Here is a 17,163-nt window from a genome sequence, read left to right as displayed (position 1 = left end):
CAAAGGTCTTTCAACATATGCTTTGTACCTTGCTTTTACAACAGCCAAAGGACAATACTGTATTTTGAAGGCTATGCCAAATCTGACTAAAGAAGTACAATGTCATAATTAACTATTTTTGAGGAGTGTGTTAGTATAGCAAGCTATGCCCACTCCATGCAATTATGTTCTACAGCTGCACTGTCCAAATGGTAGCCACATGTGGATATTTTTTTAATTAAAATTAAATTAAAAATTCAGTTCCTCAGTTACACCTACCATATTTCAAGTGCTCTATAGCCAAACGTGGGTAGTGGCTATCATAATGAACAGCATCAGTATGGACTATTTCCATTATCACAAAGAGTTCTATTGGACAGTGCTATTCTAGAGTCAGATCTGGAATATTTCTAGAACTGATATAATTTAGTAATATGCTTCCTTAACAAGCATGTGTGTTCTAAAGTCTCAATGCTTTATTTTAATCACAATATGTAATAGAAAGAATGCTTTTTTGTTTAAGTACATTTTTTTCCTGATACTGTAGGGGTAGTTCACACCCGAGATAAAAAATCAAAAAGGTTCAAAAAGTATACAGGCAGTCCCTGAGTTATAAACGAGACCCGTTCCTAAGTCTGTCTTTAAGTTGAATTTGTAGGAAAGTCAGAACAGGTACGTATGGTTCTTACTTAGCATCAATGAGTCAAATGTTTGTCTTAATATATAGTTCATATTTTACCTTTCTATGCATATAAAACATTTAAGAAACACTTCCAAACTGCACAATGTTTTCAGGAACGTCACAAAGCACTGCATGTGTTTGTTATTATGAACCATTGTATTTAATGCAAACCTTTAATATAATAGGCTTTATGGCAGTGTGTACATAAGTGGGAGCTGTCAGTGAGTTGGATGTTTTTAACCCATGGACTACCTGTGTGGTAAAAAGTAATTCTCCCTCCCAATCCTATCCCCCGATCACCACTGTTGTCTGTATCCTTGGTTAGTGATACTATTTTATGTAAAATAATATGCTGAAGATTAAATATACTACTTTCATAAGAACTATTTCTTAATTTTAGAATCAAGGTAAATCAAATTATTTTTAAGATTATTGTAGAACTTTATTGTGGTACTTTATATTCTTATTAGTAGCTGAGTTTTTGTGGTGTTGCTATATTGTCATCTAAAACATCTTTAGAAAGGAAAAAAGGATATTTTTAGAAATTTAAGATATCATACTTAAAGTCATATACTTTTAACTTATTCAAACAAAACTTTCAATTCAGATATAGATACTTTCTGGAACTTACATTTTCCATTCTTGCTGTATTCTTTCTCCCACACACTACTTCATCATGTTTGGTGGTGATGTCTTTTCCTTTTCCAATAAAACCCTTTTTGGGAGTAGGAACTGGTTTCACTAAAGTTGATTAAGACAAGCCAAGTACATAAAAATAGCAAAGGCTGTATTGCTACATTCAACAATGTCTGAAAAGACATTTGAATCTAACAGAGTAAATTACCAAATGATAGATTCAAAGATACATTTAGTACAAAAGGGTTCACTGGAAAATTAGTCTTCCTATGCCCCCAGCCTGAACACCCCCACCCCCCAAAATATTTAAAAGCACTGATACCTGGTACGTAGGGATCATCTCGAGTATCCTGCCAGTCAACCTCATCTTCAGAGCTATCACTGTCTTCATAAGGATGCACTTTTCGATAATTTTCAAAGGAAATGGAAACTTAAAAGGCAAAAATAGTTGAAGATTCATTTAGGAGCATGTTATAAGCACTTTCTACCACCCAATAGGTCCCAAAAGTCATAGTACCTTTGCTATCTCCATTGAATTTTTTTTCTTCACGCCTAAGCTGTGCATCATATTCTCTGTCAAATTCCATCTGTAGCATCTGAGCCAGCATTAGGTCACTGGAGGTGTCAATGTTTTCTCCAGTAATAAATGGTCCTTCGGCAGCACTATCAAAATAAAGCAATACAAACTAATATAATGTGCTTGTGTAAACAGTGGCTACTAATTATGAGAGTAGGATATGCCTTTCCAATGTTAAAATTCTACTGAAGAAGCAACGGGAAAGAGCTCCACCAGGCCATTCATGCTTCCCTGCCTGGCTTCCCACATGCACCTGTGAGAGCACCAAATAGAATTAAGAAAGCTACAAGAGAAAGCTAAACCCATTGCCTTCCTAGTCGACTCTGACTCATAGTGACCCTATAGGACAGAGCAGAACTGCCCCATAGGGTTTCCAAGGCTGTAATCTTTACTGAAGCAGATTGCCACATCTTTCTCCCACAGTGGCTGGTGGGTTTGGGCCACCGACCTTTCAGTTAGCAGCTGAGTGCTTTTAACCACTGCACCACCAGGGCTCCCACAAGAGAAAGCTAAAAGGTCTATAACAAAATCCAAACTGAGACCATCAATTCACTTGTGTTGTGTTCTAATAAAATGACAGATAAAATAGTTATTAATAACTATAAACACTTGCTCAAAACTGTACCCCACCTCACTATTTGTTAATTTGGAGATTAGCTAGTTCAACTGCCACATACCCAGACCAAAGCCACCACCATCAAGTCGATTCCGACTCATAGCGACCCTATAGGACAGAGTAGAACTGCCCCGTAGTTTCCAAGGAGCGCCTGGCAGATTCAAACTGCCAACATTTTGGTTAGCAGCTGTAGCACTTAACCACTACGCCACCAGGGTTTCCAACTGCTGCATGGGCATGACTAAAACACAGAGAAACTGAGTGGTTTGCCCAAGATTATACTGAGAACCAGTGACCGAAACAGTACCAATAGACTTACAGCGCTCTTTCTACTGCACTGTTTTTCTAAAAGTATGTCTTTATCACTTGTCATGACAATCACTAAACAAATTCTAAAACTTTGTTATAATAAGCTGCTGATAAAATAGGTTCTTGGTGAATTTTACTTACCCACCAACTTCAGGGAAAGCAGCAGCTTCTTCTTCTAATTGTAATTCTTTAGCCAACTGTTCGCTCATTACATCAGCCAAGGAACAAGATACTGTATTTTGAGGGACAGCCCATGGACACTATTTTGGGGGGGAAAAAGGACAACCCAATTCATAAAATTCATAATAAAGATGTAAAGTACCTCCCAAACTTGGAAATGAGATTATCTTATTATTTGAATCATTAGTTAATTGCAGAAATCATCTTAAAAGTAAAAATACTTCCCAGCTCAAATCTAATCAAGGATAAATTAAAATTAAAAGCTAAAACAGCCAAAAGCTCTCTAACCTGCTTAGTAGGTATACTCTTAGAACTGCAAGCAGCACCAGGCTACTAGAACATCACACACTAGCCAATGTGTTCCTGTAACCTCCCTTGTTCTGATTCCATGTGCACCAAGCACCCTGTTGCTTATAAACTGGCTTCCCAGGTGGGTTTTCTTATAGGAATAGACTACACCAGCTAGCAGAACTCAAAACGCACTTGAAAGTTATATCGCATTTTAATTTAAGCACTGTGGTTACTCCATCAGTCTTCTAAGTGTACAAAATGTACGTCACCCCCTCAAGACATCTTGGATATGCTAAGACACAACATAACAAAGTGACAGTTTCTGAACTTTAGAAGCTGAGAATCAGACTCTGGGAACAGTGTGACTACAGCAGAGTAATACTCTGTGAGCCTCTTCCTGAGCAGAGAGCCACCAGCCTTCCTCAGTGGCATCGCTATCTTACCAACCCCACAGCAACCCTACAGGACAAAACAGAACTGCCCCATGGGGCTTCCAAGGCTATAAATCTTTACAGAAGCAGGCTGTGTCTTTCTCCCATGGAGTGGCTAGTGGGTTCGAACCGCGAACTTTCCAGTTAGTAGCCAAGTGCTTAACCACTGCACCACCAGGGCTCCTTATCACTATCTTACCAGTACCCATTGCCGCCAAGTCCATTCCAACTCATAGCAACCCCTAGAGGACAGAGTAGAGCTGCCCTACAGGGTTTCCAAAGAGCAGCTGGTGAATTTGAACTGCCAACCTTTTGGTAAGCAGCACGAGCTCTTAACCACTGCACTATCAGGACCTATATTACCCCTCTTGAAATACAACTGCAGGTTTATTTCACAATTCATGATTTCTGAGAAGGCAAGCTTTATTTAGTAGCAGCAAATCATTACATTTTATAGTCTAGCAATTAAGACCAATAATATTGATATCACTGCTGATGTCAGATGGATCTTGGCTGAAAGCAGAGATTACCAGAAAGACGTTTACCTGTGTTTTACTGACTATGCAAAGGCATTTGACTGTGTGGATCATAACAAATAATGGATAACATTGCAAAGAATAGGAACTCCAGAACACTTAATTGTGCTCATGCAGAACCTGTACATAGACCAAGAGGCAGTGGTTCAAACAAAACAAGGGGATCCTGTGTGTTTTAAAATCAGGAAAGTTAGTGTGTCAGGGTTGTATCCTTTCACCATACTGATTTAATCTGTATGCCGAGCAAATAATCCGAGAAGCTGGACTACGTGAAGAACGGGGCATGGAGGAAGACACTAACAAACTGCGATATGCAGATGACACAACCTTGCTTGCTGAAAGCAAAAAAGGCTTGAAGTACTTACTGTTGAAGATCAAAGTCTATAGTCTTCAGTATGGATTACACCTCAACATAAAAGAAAATAAAAATCCTCACAACTGGACCAATAAGCAACATCATGATAAACAGAGAAAATACTGAAGTTGTCAAGGATTTCATTTTACTTGGATCCACGATCAATGCCCATGGAAGCAGTAGTCAAGAAATCAAACGAATTGCATGAGGCAAATCTGCTGCAAAAGACCTTTTTAAAGTGTTAAAAAGCAAAGATGTCACTTTGAGGACTAAGGTGCACCTGACCCAAGCCATGGTATTTTCAATTGCCTGGTATGCATGCGAAAGCTGGACAACAAGGAAGACCAAAGAATTCATGCCTTTGAATTATGGTGTTGGTGAAGAATACTGAACATACCATGGACTGCCCAAAGAATGAACAAATCTGTCTTGGAAGAAGTACAGGCAGAATGCTCCTTAGAAGCAAAGATGGTAAGACTTCATCTCACATACTCTGGACATGTTATTTATCATGATGGACCAGTCCCTGGAGAAGGACATCGTGCTTAGTAAAGTAGAGGGTCAGCGAAAAAGAAGAACCTCAAGGAAATGGATTGACACAGTGGCTGCAACGATGAGCTCAAATATTTCAATAATTGTGAGCATGTTGCAGGATCAGGCAGTGTTTTGTTCTGTTTTACAAAGGGTCGCTATGAGTCGGCACTGACTCAAAGGCACCTCACAACAATACTGCGCAATAATCTAAGTATCTCTTGAATCCACTCAGCTCTCTCCACCTCCTATGATTCTAACCCAAGGTGCCATCATCCCATCACAAGGCTCCTGGCAGAGGCCCTTCATCAATCTTTCTGCTTCCAGTCTTGCTTGTCCCCCCCTTCCCACACTACAAAATGGCAGTTTTTCTAAAATGCAGATCTGATTGGTTCAGTTTCCTTGCTTAAAGCTCTTTTATTGTTTCCCGTTGCCTTAAGATGGAAGGAATACACAGAGTCATTATACCAAAAAGAATTAGTCGATATTCAACAATCTCAAGAGGTTGCATATGATCAGGAACTGATGGTACAGAAGGAAGAAGTCCAAGCTGCTCTGAAGGCATTGGCAAAAAACAAGGCTCCAGGAACTGAAGGAATATCAATTGAGATGTTTCAACAAACAGATATAGCACTGGAGGTGCTCACTCGTCTATGCCAAGAAATATGGAAGATAGCTTCCTGGCCAACTGACTAGAAGAGATCCATATTTACGCCTATTCCCAAGAAAGGTGACCCAACTGAATGTGGACGTTATAGAAAAATATCATTAATATCACACGCAAGCAAAATTTTGCTGAAGATCATTCAAAAACGGCTGCAGCAGTATATCAACGGGGAACTGCCAGAAATTCAGGCCGGTTTCAGAAGAGGACGTGGAACCAGGGATATCATTGCTGATGTCAGATGGATCCTGGCTGAAAGCAGAGAATACCAAAAGGATGTTTACCTGTGTTAAATTGACTATGCAAAGGTATTCGACTGTGTGGATCATAACAAACTACGGATAACATTGTGAAGAACAGGAATTCCAGAACACTTTATTGTGCCCATGAGGAACCTTTACATAGATCAAGAGGCAGTTGTTGGACAGAACAAGGGGATACTGATTGGTTTAAAGTCAGGAAAGGTGTGTGTCAGGGTTGTATTCTTTCACCATACCTATTTAATCTGTATGCTGAACAAATAATCCGCCAAGAAGCTGGACTACATGAAGAAGAACGGGGCATCAGGATTGGAGGAAGACTCATTAACAACCTGCATTATGCAGATGACACAACCTTGCTTGCTGAAAGTAAAGAGGACTTGAAGCACTTACTAATGAAGATCAAAGACCACAGCCTTCAGTATGGATTACACCTCAACATAAAGAAAACAAAAATCCTCACAACTGGACCAATGAGCAATATCATGATAATCGGAGAAAAGACTGAGGTTGTCAAGGAATTCATTTTACTTGGATCCACAATCAACAGCCATGGAAGCAGCAGTCAAGATATCAAAAGACACATTGCATTGGGTAAATCTGCTGCAAAGGACCTCTTCAAAATGTTGAAGGGCAAAGATGTTACCCTGAAGACTAAGTTGCACCTGACCCAAGCCATGGTATTTTCAACAGCATCATATGCATGTGAAAGCTGGACAGTGAATAAGGAAGACTGAAGAAGAGTTGACGCCTTTGAATTATGTTGGTGAAGAATATTGAATGCCAAAAGAAAGAACAAATCTGTCTCGGAAGAAGTGCAGCCAGAATGCTCCTTAGAGGCAAGGATGGCGAGACTGTGTCTTACATACTTCGGACATGTTGTCAGGAGGGATCAGTCCCTGGAGAAGGACATCATGCTTGGCAGAGTACAGGGTCAGCGGAAAAGAGGAAGACCTTCAATGAGGTGTACTGACACAGTAGCTGCAACAGTGAGCTCAAGCATAAAACAATTGTAAGGGTGGTGCAGGACCGGGCAGCGTTACGTTCTGTTGTGCACAGGGTCGCTATGAGTTGGAACCGACTTGATGGCACCTAACAACAACAGTTGCCTTAAGGATCAAGCCCAAATTCATTCCTAAACATGCTTACAAGGTCCTCTGTGATCTGGTCTTTCTTCTTGCTGTTCTCTCAATACTTTAACAACTTTTTTTGTTCCTGAAATCTGCTATCCTTTCTCCAGCCTTTAAACTTTCACTTCTACTGTTCCTACTATCTAGAACACTCTTTCTCACCCTCTCCCCAACCCAGCTTAATTTTAATCAACCTTTAGTTCTCAGCTTAAACATCACTTTTTCTGCAAGGCCTTTCATGACCAGTCCAGATTATGTTCACCTGCTGTATGCTGTCACACCATCTTGTACTTCCTCTACCTTAAAAATCATTGAACTTTATAGTAATCACTGCGGTAATTTCTGTCTCCCCTCTTTGAAGGTAAGGTTGTATATCTTGTTTGCTACAGGAATTAGAGTATCAATCTTGGCATCTAGCCTAGCACATCGTTGTGGTTAGCTACAACCCCATAAGCGCCACCCCATGACTGACTGTGAATCCTATTGTAATCCATATGGTTTATCACTGGAGGACTTTTTCAGAATTAGATGACCAGGCCTTTCTTCCTAGTTCATCTCAGTCTGGAAGGTCTGGTGAAACCAGTTCAGCACCTTACCAACACGCAAGCCTTCACTGACAGATGGGTGGAAGCTGCACACGAGGTGCACTGGCCAAGAATCAAACCTGGGTCTCCTGCATGGAAGGGAGGAATTTTACCACTGAACCACCACTGCCCTCAGCCTAGCGTGCATTAAGCATTAAGTGGATGGTTGTTGTGTGAAAGGATGTGACTAATAAACAAAATACTTGAATTTCAAAAGCTAAATGTTCTATCAGCAGGCCTCAAACTGTGATCAGGTTATGAAAGAAATTGTGCTCTTTCCTAATTTATAGAAAAATAAAAATTCTGTCAATGGATAAGAATTTTTTCAATTTTTTCCTCCATGTTATTTCTCTTAAAGTTTTCCCTTCTGCTACTCAGTATCTAATTTAGAGTATTGCATATGATGATATTTGTTTTAGTGACATATTTAATCAGGTTTAGCCAGTAAAGGCCCTAAAGCTGATCTAAGGGCCTGTTGACGTGACTCCCAGAGACAACTGATAAACTGACCCTTGTTTAGGTTCCATAGCCTTGAGGTTCAGGAATTTACGTGGCTCAAACTGTTAAGGTAGAGTGCTCAAGAGTGATAAATGACAACTAGGTTTACACCTGAGTGAATCAGAATCAAGTTTCATCTAGTCTCACCCTGAGTCTGATGAGGTACATTAGCTCCCAGCACTTATCTACCCTAGCCTATTGTAGAATTATTCCACCCCCATACAAGGCTAGATCCGGAGAGAACAGGGAGGCTTCCTGAATGCCTGGTGAAAAGCTCATTCACTCAGATCTCATCAGCAATTAAGTACGCTCGTTGTGATGATTCTGAGGTCTGAACCCCTCTGTAACCCTGAGAACACAACTAATCTTCTGGCCACAAGACTCTGCTGACTTCGTTCCGTATCCCCTAGGTAAGTAAACCCTACTTATGCATGTAGTTACTATGCTGGTCTTTTCATCAATTTGAACTAAGCCTGATAATGTATACACCTGTTTTATATTAACTATAAAAACACTAGGGAAAAGAGCAAGATGTTGTTTGAGCAAAAGATGTCATTTTATAATAGCCCTTTTAAAAAGAACATCTTTCTTGTATCTTAATATTTTGGAAACACCCACATTTCTGATCCTCAGCATAGTGAGTACGGAGGTTAAGTGGCTACATAGGCAGACAGACTGAACACAAGTGTTTACTTCTGCTCTCTCCTGAAAAACCAACTAAAATTAGTAAAGGAATAAAAAGATATAAAACCATCAAGGAAGAAGAATAAGAGACAAAATAGGAGTGAAAAAGTAGGAAACTGGAAGGCAGAAGGAGAACTTAACAGGCAATGGGGGAAGCTATGAAAGCAAGCGACTCACACTGCAGGCGGCCAGAAAGATTTCAGAGTTAGACACGCTGTTGTTGTTTTGTGCCGTCAAGTCAACGCTGACTCATAGTGACCCTATAAGATAGAGCAGAACTGCCCCATAGGGTTCCTTGGCTATAATCTTTACAGGAGCAGATTGCCTGGTCTTTTCTCCCACAGAGCAGCTGGTAGGTACAAACCAGCAACCCTTCTGTTAGCAGTTGCGCGCTTAACCACTGTGCCACCGGGGACACTAGGTACCTTTAAAAAGGGAAGGTGTGAGTAGGACTGACTGTAGGAAAATTAGTTAAAGCACTAAGTAAGACATTCGAAACCCAGAATCTCTCCCCAATTCCATTCTTCTCCCATGCCAGCAGAAATCTGAGGTTTATGCTCTGGAGAAGCTGAACGGCACATATGCCCGAGACTCAGAGCCATCAGGCACAGACGATCATAGGGATGAAGTGCCAAACTGAAAATGGGGTAAACAGCAGTTGACACACACCAGTGACAATCCCAAATCCATTCCCATGCTTCCAGGAAAATGCCAGCAACCAGACTTACATCTCTCAGACAAGAAAATGGATGATTCTTCGTGGAGAAAACTGAAGAGCCCCAATACTGATGGCTGGGGTTTCTACAATGAAACAAATCACCTAGACCAACCCAAACAGAAAAGCCCATCGTTGACAAACCTCATCCACGACCTCTGTGTTTCCAATCAGCTTTTCAGTGCCTCATAAAAATATATAGCCAAGAATCACCAGATATTTGAGAAAAGCCTCCGGGACAGAGAACTCCCAATATATACAGACACGTGTCCACCACCACCACCACCAACAGAAAACAAACTCAAAGGAAATAGAACGTGCAGAGAAGAAAATTTCAGTAAAAACCTATCATTAATTAACATCAAAGAATCAGGAAAAGATATTACAACCATTAAATACACACAGGTTTTCTTTTTAAAGAAATGTTCAGAGGAAAAAAAAAAGGGCTTAAAAAATAATAGAGTAGCAATCACATAATTTATACAATTGTCCAAACTCATTAAATTGTACATTTAAAACTGGTGAATTTCATTGTATAGAAATACCTCAATTAAGTTGATTTTTAAAAAAAGGATAGCAGAAATAAAAACTTCAGTGCAGTTAGAGCAGCAAGCTAAGAAAGCCCCCTCCCCAAAAAGAATAAAAAGGCAGATAGAAAGGAAGAGATAAAAACACAAAAATGTAGAGGATCAATCCTGGAGAACAAAAATCTAAACAGGAGTTCCAAAAGGAAAGAACACAGAAGCAGAGAAAATCATGAAAGAAATAAGTCAAGAAATCTAGAATAGAAGGACATGAGTCTCCATATTGGAAGGAGTTTAGAGAGAGGTGGATGTGTTCATACACATATCTGGGGTCAGGATGGGAGTTTCAGAACCAAATTCTCAGATTCCATAATAGGAAATAGGTATTAACTGCAACTGGAAAAAACAGAAGTATAAATATTACTCATAAATAAAGGAGTAAATTTCAAAAAAAAAAAAAAACAGCTAAAAAGAAGCCAATTACGGGGCAGGAGGTGGGACATGGAGCTACTGTTTTTTGATATAAGCTTTACAGTAGTATTTGATTTTCAAACTTTGTACACATATAACTGATAAAAACAAAGATGAAATATATACATTTATATATATATTCTGAGTATAACTTAGAAGTTTGGCTTATATAGGACCAACTTCCAAAAAAAGATTTGCTGCCTCTGATATTCTTCTAAACTTTCCAAGAGTGAGTAGTAAATATGAGTAAGGAACTGTTCTACCCATGCTATTAAACCAAGCATGTCACGAATCAAACTCACTTTCCCCCTGAAAACTGATTTTCCTTTTCATCGTCTCCATTCTGTAACTGGCACTGGCACTCTTCCAGCCCCCATGGAAGCCTCAGAGCCATCTCTGACACCTCTTCTTCATCCCCAACATCTAGACACATGCTCTGTTGGTTCTTAATTGAGAAATTATTCCTTTTCTTCCAGTCACATGTTGAAAGCACAGACCAGATACCACTCCAAGCCTCTTTAATCCCACATTTAAATTCCTATGATAACCATTTTGTTTCTAGCTCCCCATTCATTCCATATATTGCTAAAAGACTACTTTTTCTAGAACACCAACCTATGTTCCTTTTCACAATTCCCCAACCAGGGCCAAGATCTAATTCTAATTTGTTTGAACCATCAGGTGAAACCTGTTTCCACATTTAACTGCTCTGTCGTTTTAATTCCTTTGAGCCACATATTACAGTGAAATCTGCTATCCGATAATACTAATCATCTATTATGAGTTGGAATCAATGTGATGGCAACTGGTTAACTGGTATATCACCAATAACTTTACCTCTAGCCACAGTTAATAAATCCACGTGCACCTTTTGCAAGTTCCTTTCCAAAAATTCTTGTAAGAAACTGAAAAACTAAGGAAGCCTACAGATTCTGTAATCACATAAAACTGGACTAGTACACTGCGCCTTAGACTAAAAATACTTAGTCTGATCTGTTCCAAAGTCCAAGTTCCAAAAGGCAAATGAATGTGTATTCTCTACCTCAGAATGCTCAATCACATTTTGTAATGACTAACAGCCTAACAGATAACAGCTGACTCTTCATTATATTTAATTCACTCAGTTAAATAGATTATTCACAAAGATTAAGTCTCACAACAACTGAATAGTTCCAATGTCATCCCCGTTTTACATATTTAGAAACTGAGACACAGAGAGGTTATTTATAGTCCAAGATTAAACTGTAGATGGAAGTGTTGAGGTTTGAACCAAGGCCTCAAGAGGCTGCACTCTTAGCAGTTTGCTAATCACCTTATTCCGGAACATGAAAAGCAAATTGCCCTACCCTCAACAGTATAAAATTGAAACTTCTCAGCAATGAATACTCTTTACAACTTGCCCTAATTTTTCCAGTCTCATCTTTCACATGTCCTACACTCTAGCAACACGAATTATTTCCTAAATACGGCACCTTTTCACCCTTCCATTCCTTCACACATGTTCTTCTCCTTTCTCTGTATCCCCCAGTTAAATGTCACCTCCTCTTAAGAAGGCTCTCCCCTATCACTGTTAATGCAGGACCATCACTGTAGTAGAGTTGTTAAGGTATGAGCTCTAATAGAGCCTGAGCCCTTGAAGGGTGAGGCCAATTCATCCCCAGAGAGCAGCATACGGCTTGGGACTTGGGACGTAAAGAAGCACTCAAGTATTTCCTGAGTAATACATGCCAAAAGGAAACAATGGAGATATTTAATGGAACTGCCAGGTTTGTCCCCAGGCTGTAGAGGTCTGGTGCCTTCTACATTCCTACTACCCAAACGTGCTTTCCTCCACCGTCAAGTCTGCCCCTTTGCCCACTCACTTCTTGTGCTTGCTAGTCTTTTGCCAGTGGTCCGTTAATTCTGCTAAGGTGTATTAGCTGACAATTCCATATAAGAGGAAAAAAACGATAGGCAGTAATTTTATTATTTTAAGGCAAATATTCACCTACTTCCCAAGACAGACTGAATAAGAAGAAGAAACATGTAGAGACCACAGATCGCACTAAGACATCCCGATGTCCCACTGCTACTGATCTTCTCTGCTCCTCGGAGCCTCATACTCTAGAGCTGTACTTCCCCATACCTCTGCTGACCAGTTCAGCTGGGCCACCTCACACTGAGGCAATTTCCTACGGTGAGGGTAAAGAAGTAGAGATTTCGGAAAGGTTGTCAACACTCATTTTGAAGTCAAATTCAACTCTTCAAACCAGCACTCAAAAGTCCTCCATAAGCTTGCTCTATCCCAGCTATCCGTTCTCATTTCCCAATATTCACTTCATCAACATAAACTTCCCATAGCATCACCATTTTCTAATCACGCAGGCAGAAGATCAGATCTAGGCAGAACACTTAAGTGGGTAATTTCACTTCTCAAGGGTCTCTGGAAAAAGTGATCTGGATCTACACAACAACACCAATCCATTTCAAAAAACAAAATTTTTATTTTAGAACAGTTCCAGATTTATAGAAAAAATTGCGAGTACAGAGTTCCCATATACCCCATACCAAGTTTCCCCTACTATTAACATCTTGCATTTGTGTGGTAGATTTGTCACAATTCCTGTTGCCTTCGAGTCCATTCCAACTCATAGCGACCCTACTGGACAGAGAACTGCCCCACAGGGTTTCCAAGGAGCAGCTGGTGGATTCGAATTCCGGACCTTTTGGTTAGCAGCTGAGCTCTTAACCACTGCGCCAACAAACCAATATTGATAAGTTATTATTAACTCAAGTCCATACTTTATTCAGATTTCCTCAAACTTTCACTTCATATTCTTTTTGTCCTAGGATCCTATTCAGGATCCACATCAAATTTAGTTTCACGTCTCCTTAGGCTCCTCTTGGCTGTGAGTTTCTCAGACTTTCCTTGTTTTTGATGACCTTGACAGTTTTGAGGAGCCCCAGTGTTGCAGTGATTGTACTGCTCAGCTGCTAACCAAAAAGGTCAGTGTTTCGAATCTACCTGCTACTTCACAGAAGAAAGCTGTGACAGTCAGCTTCTGTAAAGATTTACATCCTTGGAAACCCTATGGGGCAGTTCTACTTCGTCCTACAGGGTTGCTATGAGTCGGAATTGACTGGAAGGCAACAGTAATTGTGACAAATGGGTTTGGTTTTTGGCTTGACAAATTTTGAGGACCACCATGAATTCATTTTTACAGCTCCCTTTCCAAGAAACCTCCTCACTTTTGCCTACAGTTTACCAATCCTTCTATGAAGACTATAAACTCTTTGCCCATAATTGCAGTTCTGCATTTTGTAACTTGCACCCTGGGACCCTGGAGTGGGGAGGTCTCCAAAAACCTGTAAAGGAGTCTTTGAGTTCAAAATTATTTTCATAATAATACTAAGACATTATCTGCCTTTTCCACTCTTATTCTCTCAAGAGAATAGAATGGAGTTTTCCAGAGACTTCATACCATGTGATGACATCATCGCTCTGATGATGAATAGAATGTATGTTTATATATTCTTGTGTTTTCTAAAAATTTCTAAGGTAGTAGGTTTAGGATACAAATGTGTACATTTTTGGAGATTAACTCAGTTTGTTCTCAGTCCTTCTACCATGCTCTCACTACCCATTTTAAATTATACCTGCTATAATCTACATATCTGTGTAGATGGATTTTCTTCATACTGCAACCAGACAAGAAACAGGTGTCTCCTATTAAACCCACTGCTGTCAAGTCATTCTGACTCATAGCAACCCTACAGGACAGAGCAGGACTACCCCAGGGGGTTTCCAAGGAGCAGCTGGTGGATTTGAACTGTCAACCTTTTGGTTAGCAGCCGTAGCTCTTAACAACTTCACCACCAGGGTTTCGTCTTCTATTAAGCCAGAGGTTAAGGAGATTTGCAAAAATGTAAAACAATACTACTCTCTTCACTGATTTTTGTTTGTTTTGGAAAATAAACTTTTTTCCATAAAAATGTTTATGTTAGCATATAATGACTTTAATATGGCAAATATATTTTAAATTTCTCAGTTTTAATTTTTAACAATAAATATCAATAGATTAATAGACGTAACCTTCATACACAAAAGTGCTCCTCAATAATTTTTAAGCATATAGAGGTTCCAAGCCCAAAATATTTGTGCATCACTGACCTATAACATTTTTTCCATTTTTTCAAAATCCTTCTCAAATCTCCAGCTCCTCCATGAAGGCTTCTCTAGTCACTGCTGTCTTCCATGAGGTCAAAGAATAAAGGATTAAGTGGTACTTGTGGTCTCTAACTGTTTTGCCTGTCAAAATGTTTTTTGACATCAATATACCCGGGGTCATTTTTGACTGAATGACTAAAATGGAAATTTAAGGCTCTGATGGTGTGAATTAGATTGGGATATTACTGATAATATTTTATTAGTAAATTAGTTTTGTAAGTGAAATTTGCTGAGGTTAGAATGTATTCTGAGCAGAGCTGGTCTCATGTGGCATCTTTCCCAGCTTTCATAGATGTTTAAAGGAATTTAACGTGAAGACTATGTTTTTCCTAGTATCAGTAATGTCTACTGATCTTGACTTTTTAAATAGGATCTTAGAAGAAAATACACGCAAAATCACAGGTAAACAAATTTGCCAGTGGGTTACCTTATATTCTCCCTACAGTTTTAAGACAAGTTTAATAAAATTAATTTTCTTTCACTTATTCGCTAATCATTTTCCCATTTTCTGTTAAGATGTAGGCTGAAGATCCAACAAGATTAACAGGTGACCCTTTAAAAGGAACAAAGGTTGTGTTAACATATAAAGAACAATTATGAAGCTAAAAAAATATAATTCCTTCACAAACTTAAGTAACACTTTATTAAAGTGCCCTTGCTCTCACACAAACTCAGTAAAGCGGCAGAGGAGTCTTTTCATCCTTCTAAAAAGTATCGTGAAAAAAGAGGAGCCTGAAATCAATTGCGAAACAAACGTTTTTAAGTTTGCCATTACGGGAGAAAGTTTAAACATTAAATCACAGGCAGGTAATGTGAATTCAGAACCGTTCTGAGTTATTAGCGACAGGAGAGGGAGGGTGTGCCTGGTTTTATCTTTCACTACTTCAAAAACAAGAAAATATCGAACTAGGATAACCATACTTGTCAACTTAAGGCAACAACTTCCTAAACCAACTTTCTGTGTACCGCTGGGTTTGACTCACTTGGCCCGTGAAAAACAAGGTCAGGCCTGTTTTCCCTCTAACATAAACATCTGTAAGCGCGTCCTACTCCATATGTTTTACAGAGATTCAGAAAGCAAGGTGTAGAACCGAAAGAGATCGAAAACGTCCCGAGTGGCCTTTGGAGCGGTAGAGGCCCTGCCCCACTCTGCCCAGCCGCCCGCAGCAGCCCTGCGGCCGGCTCGCCACTTTCCGTGATGGCCAGGGTCCCGCCCTGGAACCTTCCCAGACGCTCAAGGAGCCGCCTTCGCGCCCGCTGGCCCCTCCAGGCCTTCAGAGAAAGAAGCAGCCCGGGTGACAGGTAGGTCAGGCCCGGCCGCCACTCACCGCTGCCGGCCGGGGTTCAGGAGACGCCACTCCAACTAAATCCATGTGGGGGAAGAAGCCAGCGACAAGAACAGGGTAGAGTCGGGGCAGGACCGGGAAGCGGGCTCCGCCGAAGGGGAGACAGGCAAAGGGTAAGGGGGGAAAGGCAGCTGGTGCCGGAGCGGAGGTGACAGATGGCGCCGACGGCGGCCGCGTCCGGAACTAACCTCTTCTCTTCCGCCCTCACGGTTGGGGCAATCACTTCCGATTGGCCGCCCGGCCCTCGCTAAGTCACCTTTCCCCGCCCCCGGGCGGGCTGCACTTCCGGCCGCTGGCCGTTGGGATTCCGAGTGCAAGGTCCAGGTGGCCAGGCTTGGAGTCGTGGTCGCTGGTGCAGGGCAGGGCAGGGGCCGGGTGTGACGTCCCTTGTCCAAGGACCTTCCTTATCTCCGCACCGCCTTCCTCATTCTTCCTCCCCAACAGCCCTTAGCACTGGATCTAGTCAAACTAGGCTAGACTGTGTGGATTATAAAGAAACGAGGCTTTGTTCATTCATTCTTTCCCCAGTGAAATCTAAACTGAGAAGGTAACAGACGGAAAATAGCAAGTTCAGAGAAAGGAAAGACACTGAAAAAGACAGTCGGTTTTTGTTGCTATTGCAGTTGTTTGGGGGCGGGGCGGTGAGCGTGAAAATTTGTAAAACAACATTGAGCAAAAATCAGTCTGTATAGTAAAAGTTTTGGTTCAGTATTTTGTAGGGAGATTCTTAAAAAGTGACTGTGTAAAAATAACTAAGCCTTACATTTCACTTACTGTGTTTCAGGCATTGTTCAAATTAACTCGTTTAATCCTGAGAATAACCCTAAGGAACAAGTTCTATCATTATCGTCATTTTACTCATGATGAAACTGAAGCACAGAGAGGTAAAGTAACTTGCCCAAGGTCATCCAGCTAATAAATGACAAAGCTAGTAAGTGTCGAACGAACACACGCATT

The 17,163-nt window shown here is 40.5% G+C and overlaps 1 protein-coding gene across 2 annotated transcripts in view; it reads right to left on the bottom strand.

Moving 5' to 3' along the window:
- The window catches only part of RIOK3 (RIO kinase 3), a 31,014-nt gene extending 14,619 nt beyond the window's left edge, over positions 1 to 16,395 (bottom strand). The window contains exons 1-5 of one of the 2 annotated variants that reach the window (XM_049900714.1): positions 16,189 to 16,395; positions 2,941 to 3,059; positions 1,815 to 1,960; positions 1,620 to 1,727; positions 1,293 to 1,402 (exon numbers count right to left, since the gene is read on the bottom strand). In XM_049900714.1, coding sequence (XP_049756671.1) covers positions 1,293 to 1,402; positions 1,620 to 1,727; positions 1,815 to 1,960; positions 2,941 to 3,059; positions 16,189 to 16,233 — 528 coding nt within the window. In that variant the 5' untranslated portion in view covers positions 16,234 to 16,395. Of the gene's footprint in view, positions 1 to 1,292; positions 1,403 to 1,619; positions 1,728 to 1,814; positions 1,961 to 2,940; positions 3,060 to 16,188 lie in introns of those variants that run through there. The other variant, XM_049900715.1, reaches the window with a different exon arrangement.
- Between the last annotated feature and the right edge of the window lie 768 nt (positions 16,396 to 17,163).

This window comes from Elephas maximus, chromosome 11, assembly GCF_024166365.1.
Source record: "Elephas maximus indicus isolate mEleMax1 chromosome 11, mEleMax1 primary haplotype, whole genome shotgun sequence".
Taxonomy (NCBI): domain Eukaryota; kingdom Metazoa; phylum Chordata; class Mammalia; order Proboscidea; family Elephantidae; genus Elephas; species Elephas maximus.
This window is presented reverse-complemented; position numbering and strand designations above follow the sequence as displayed.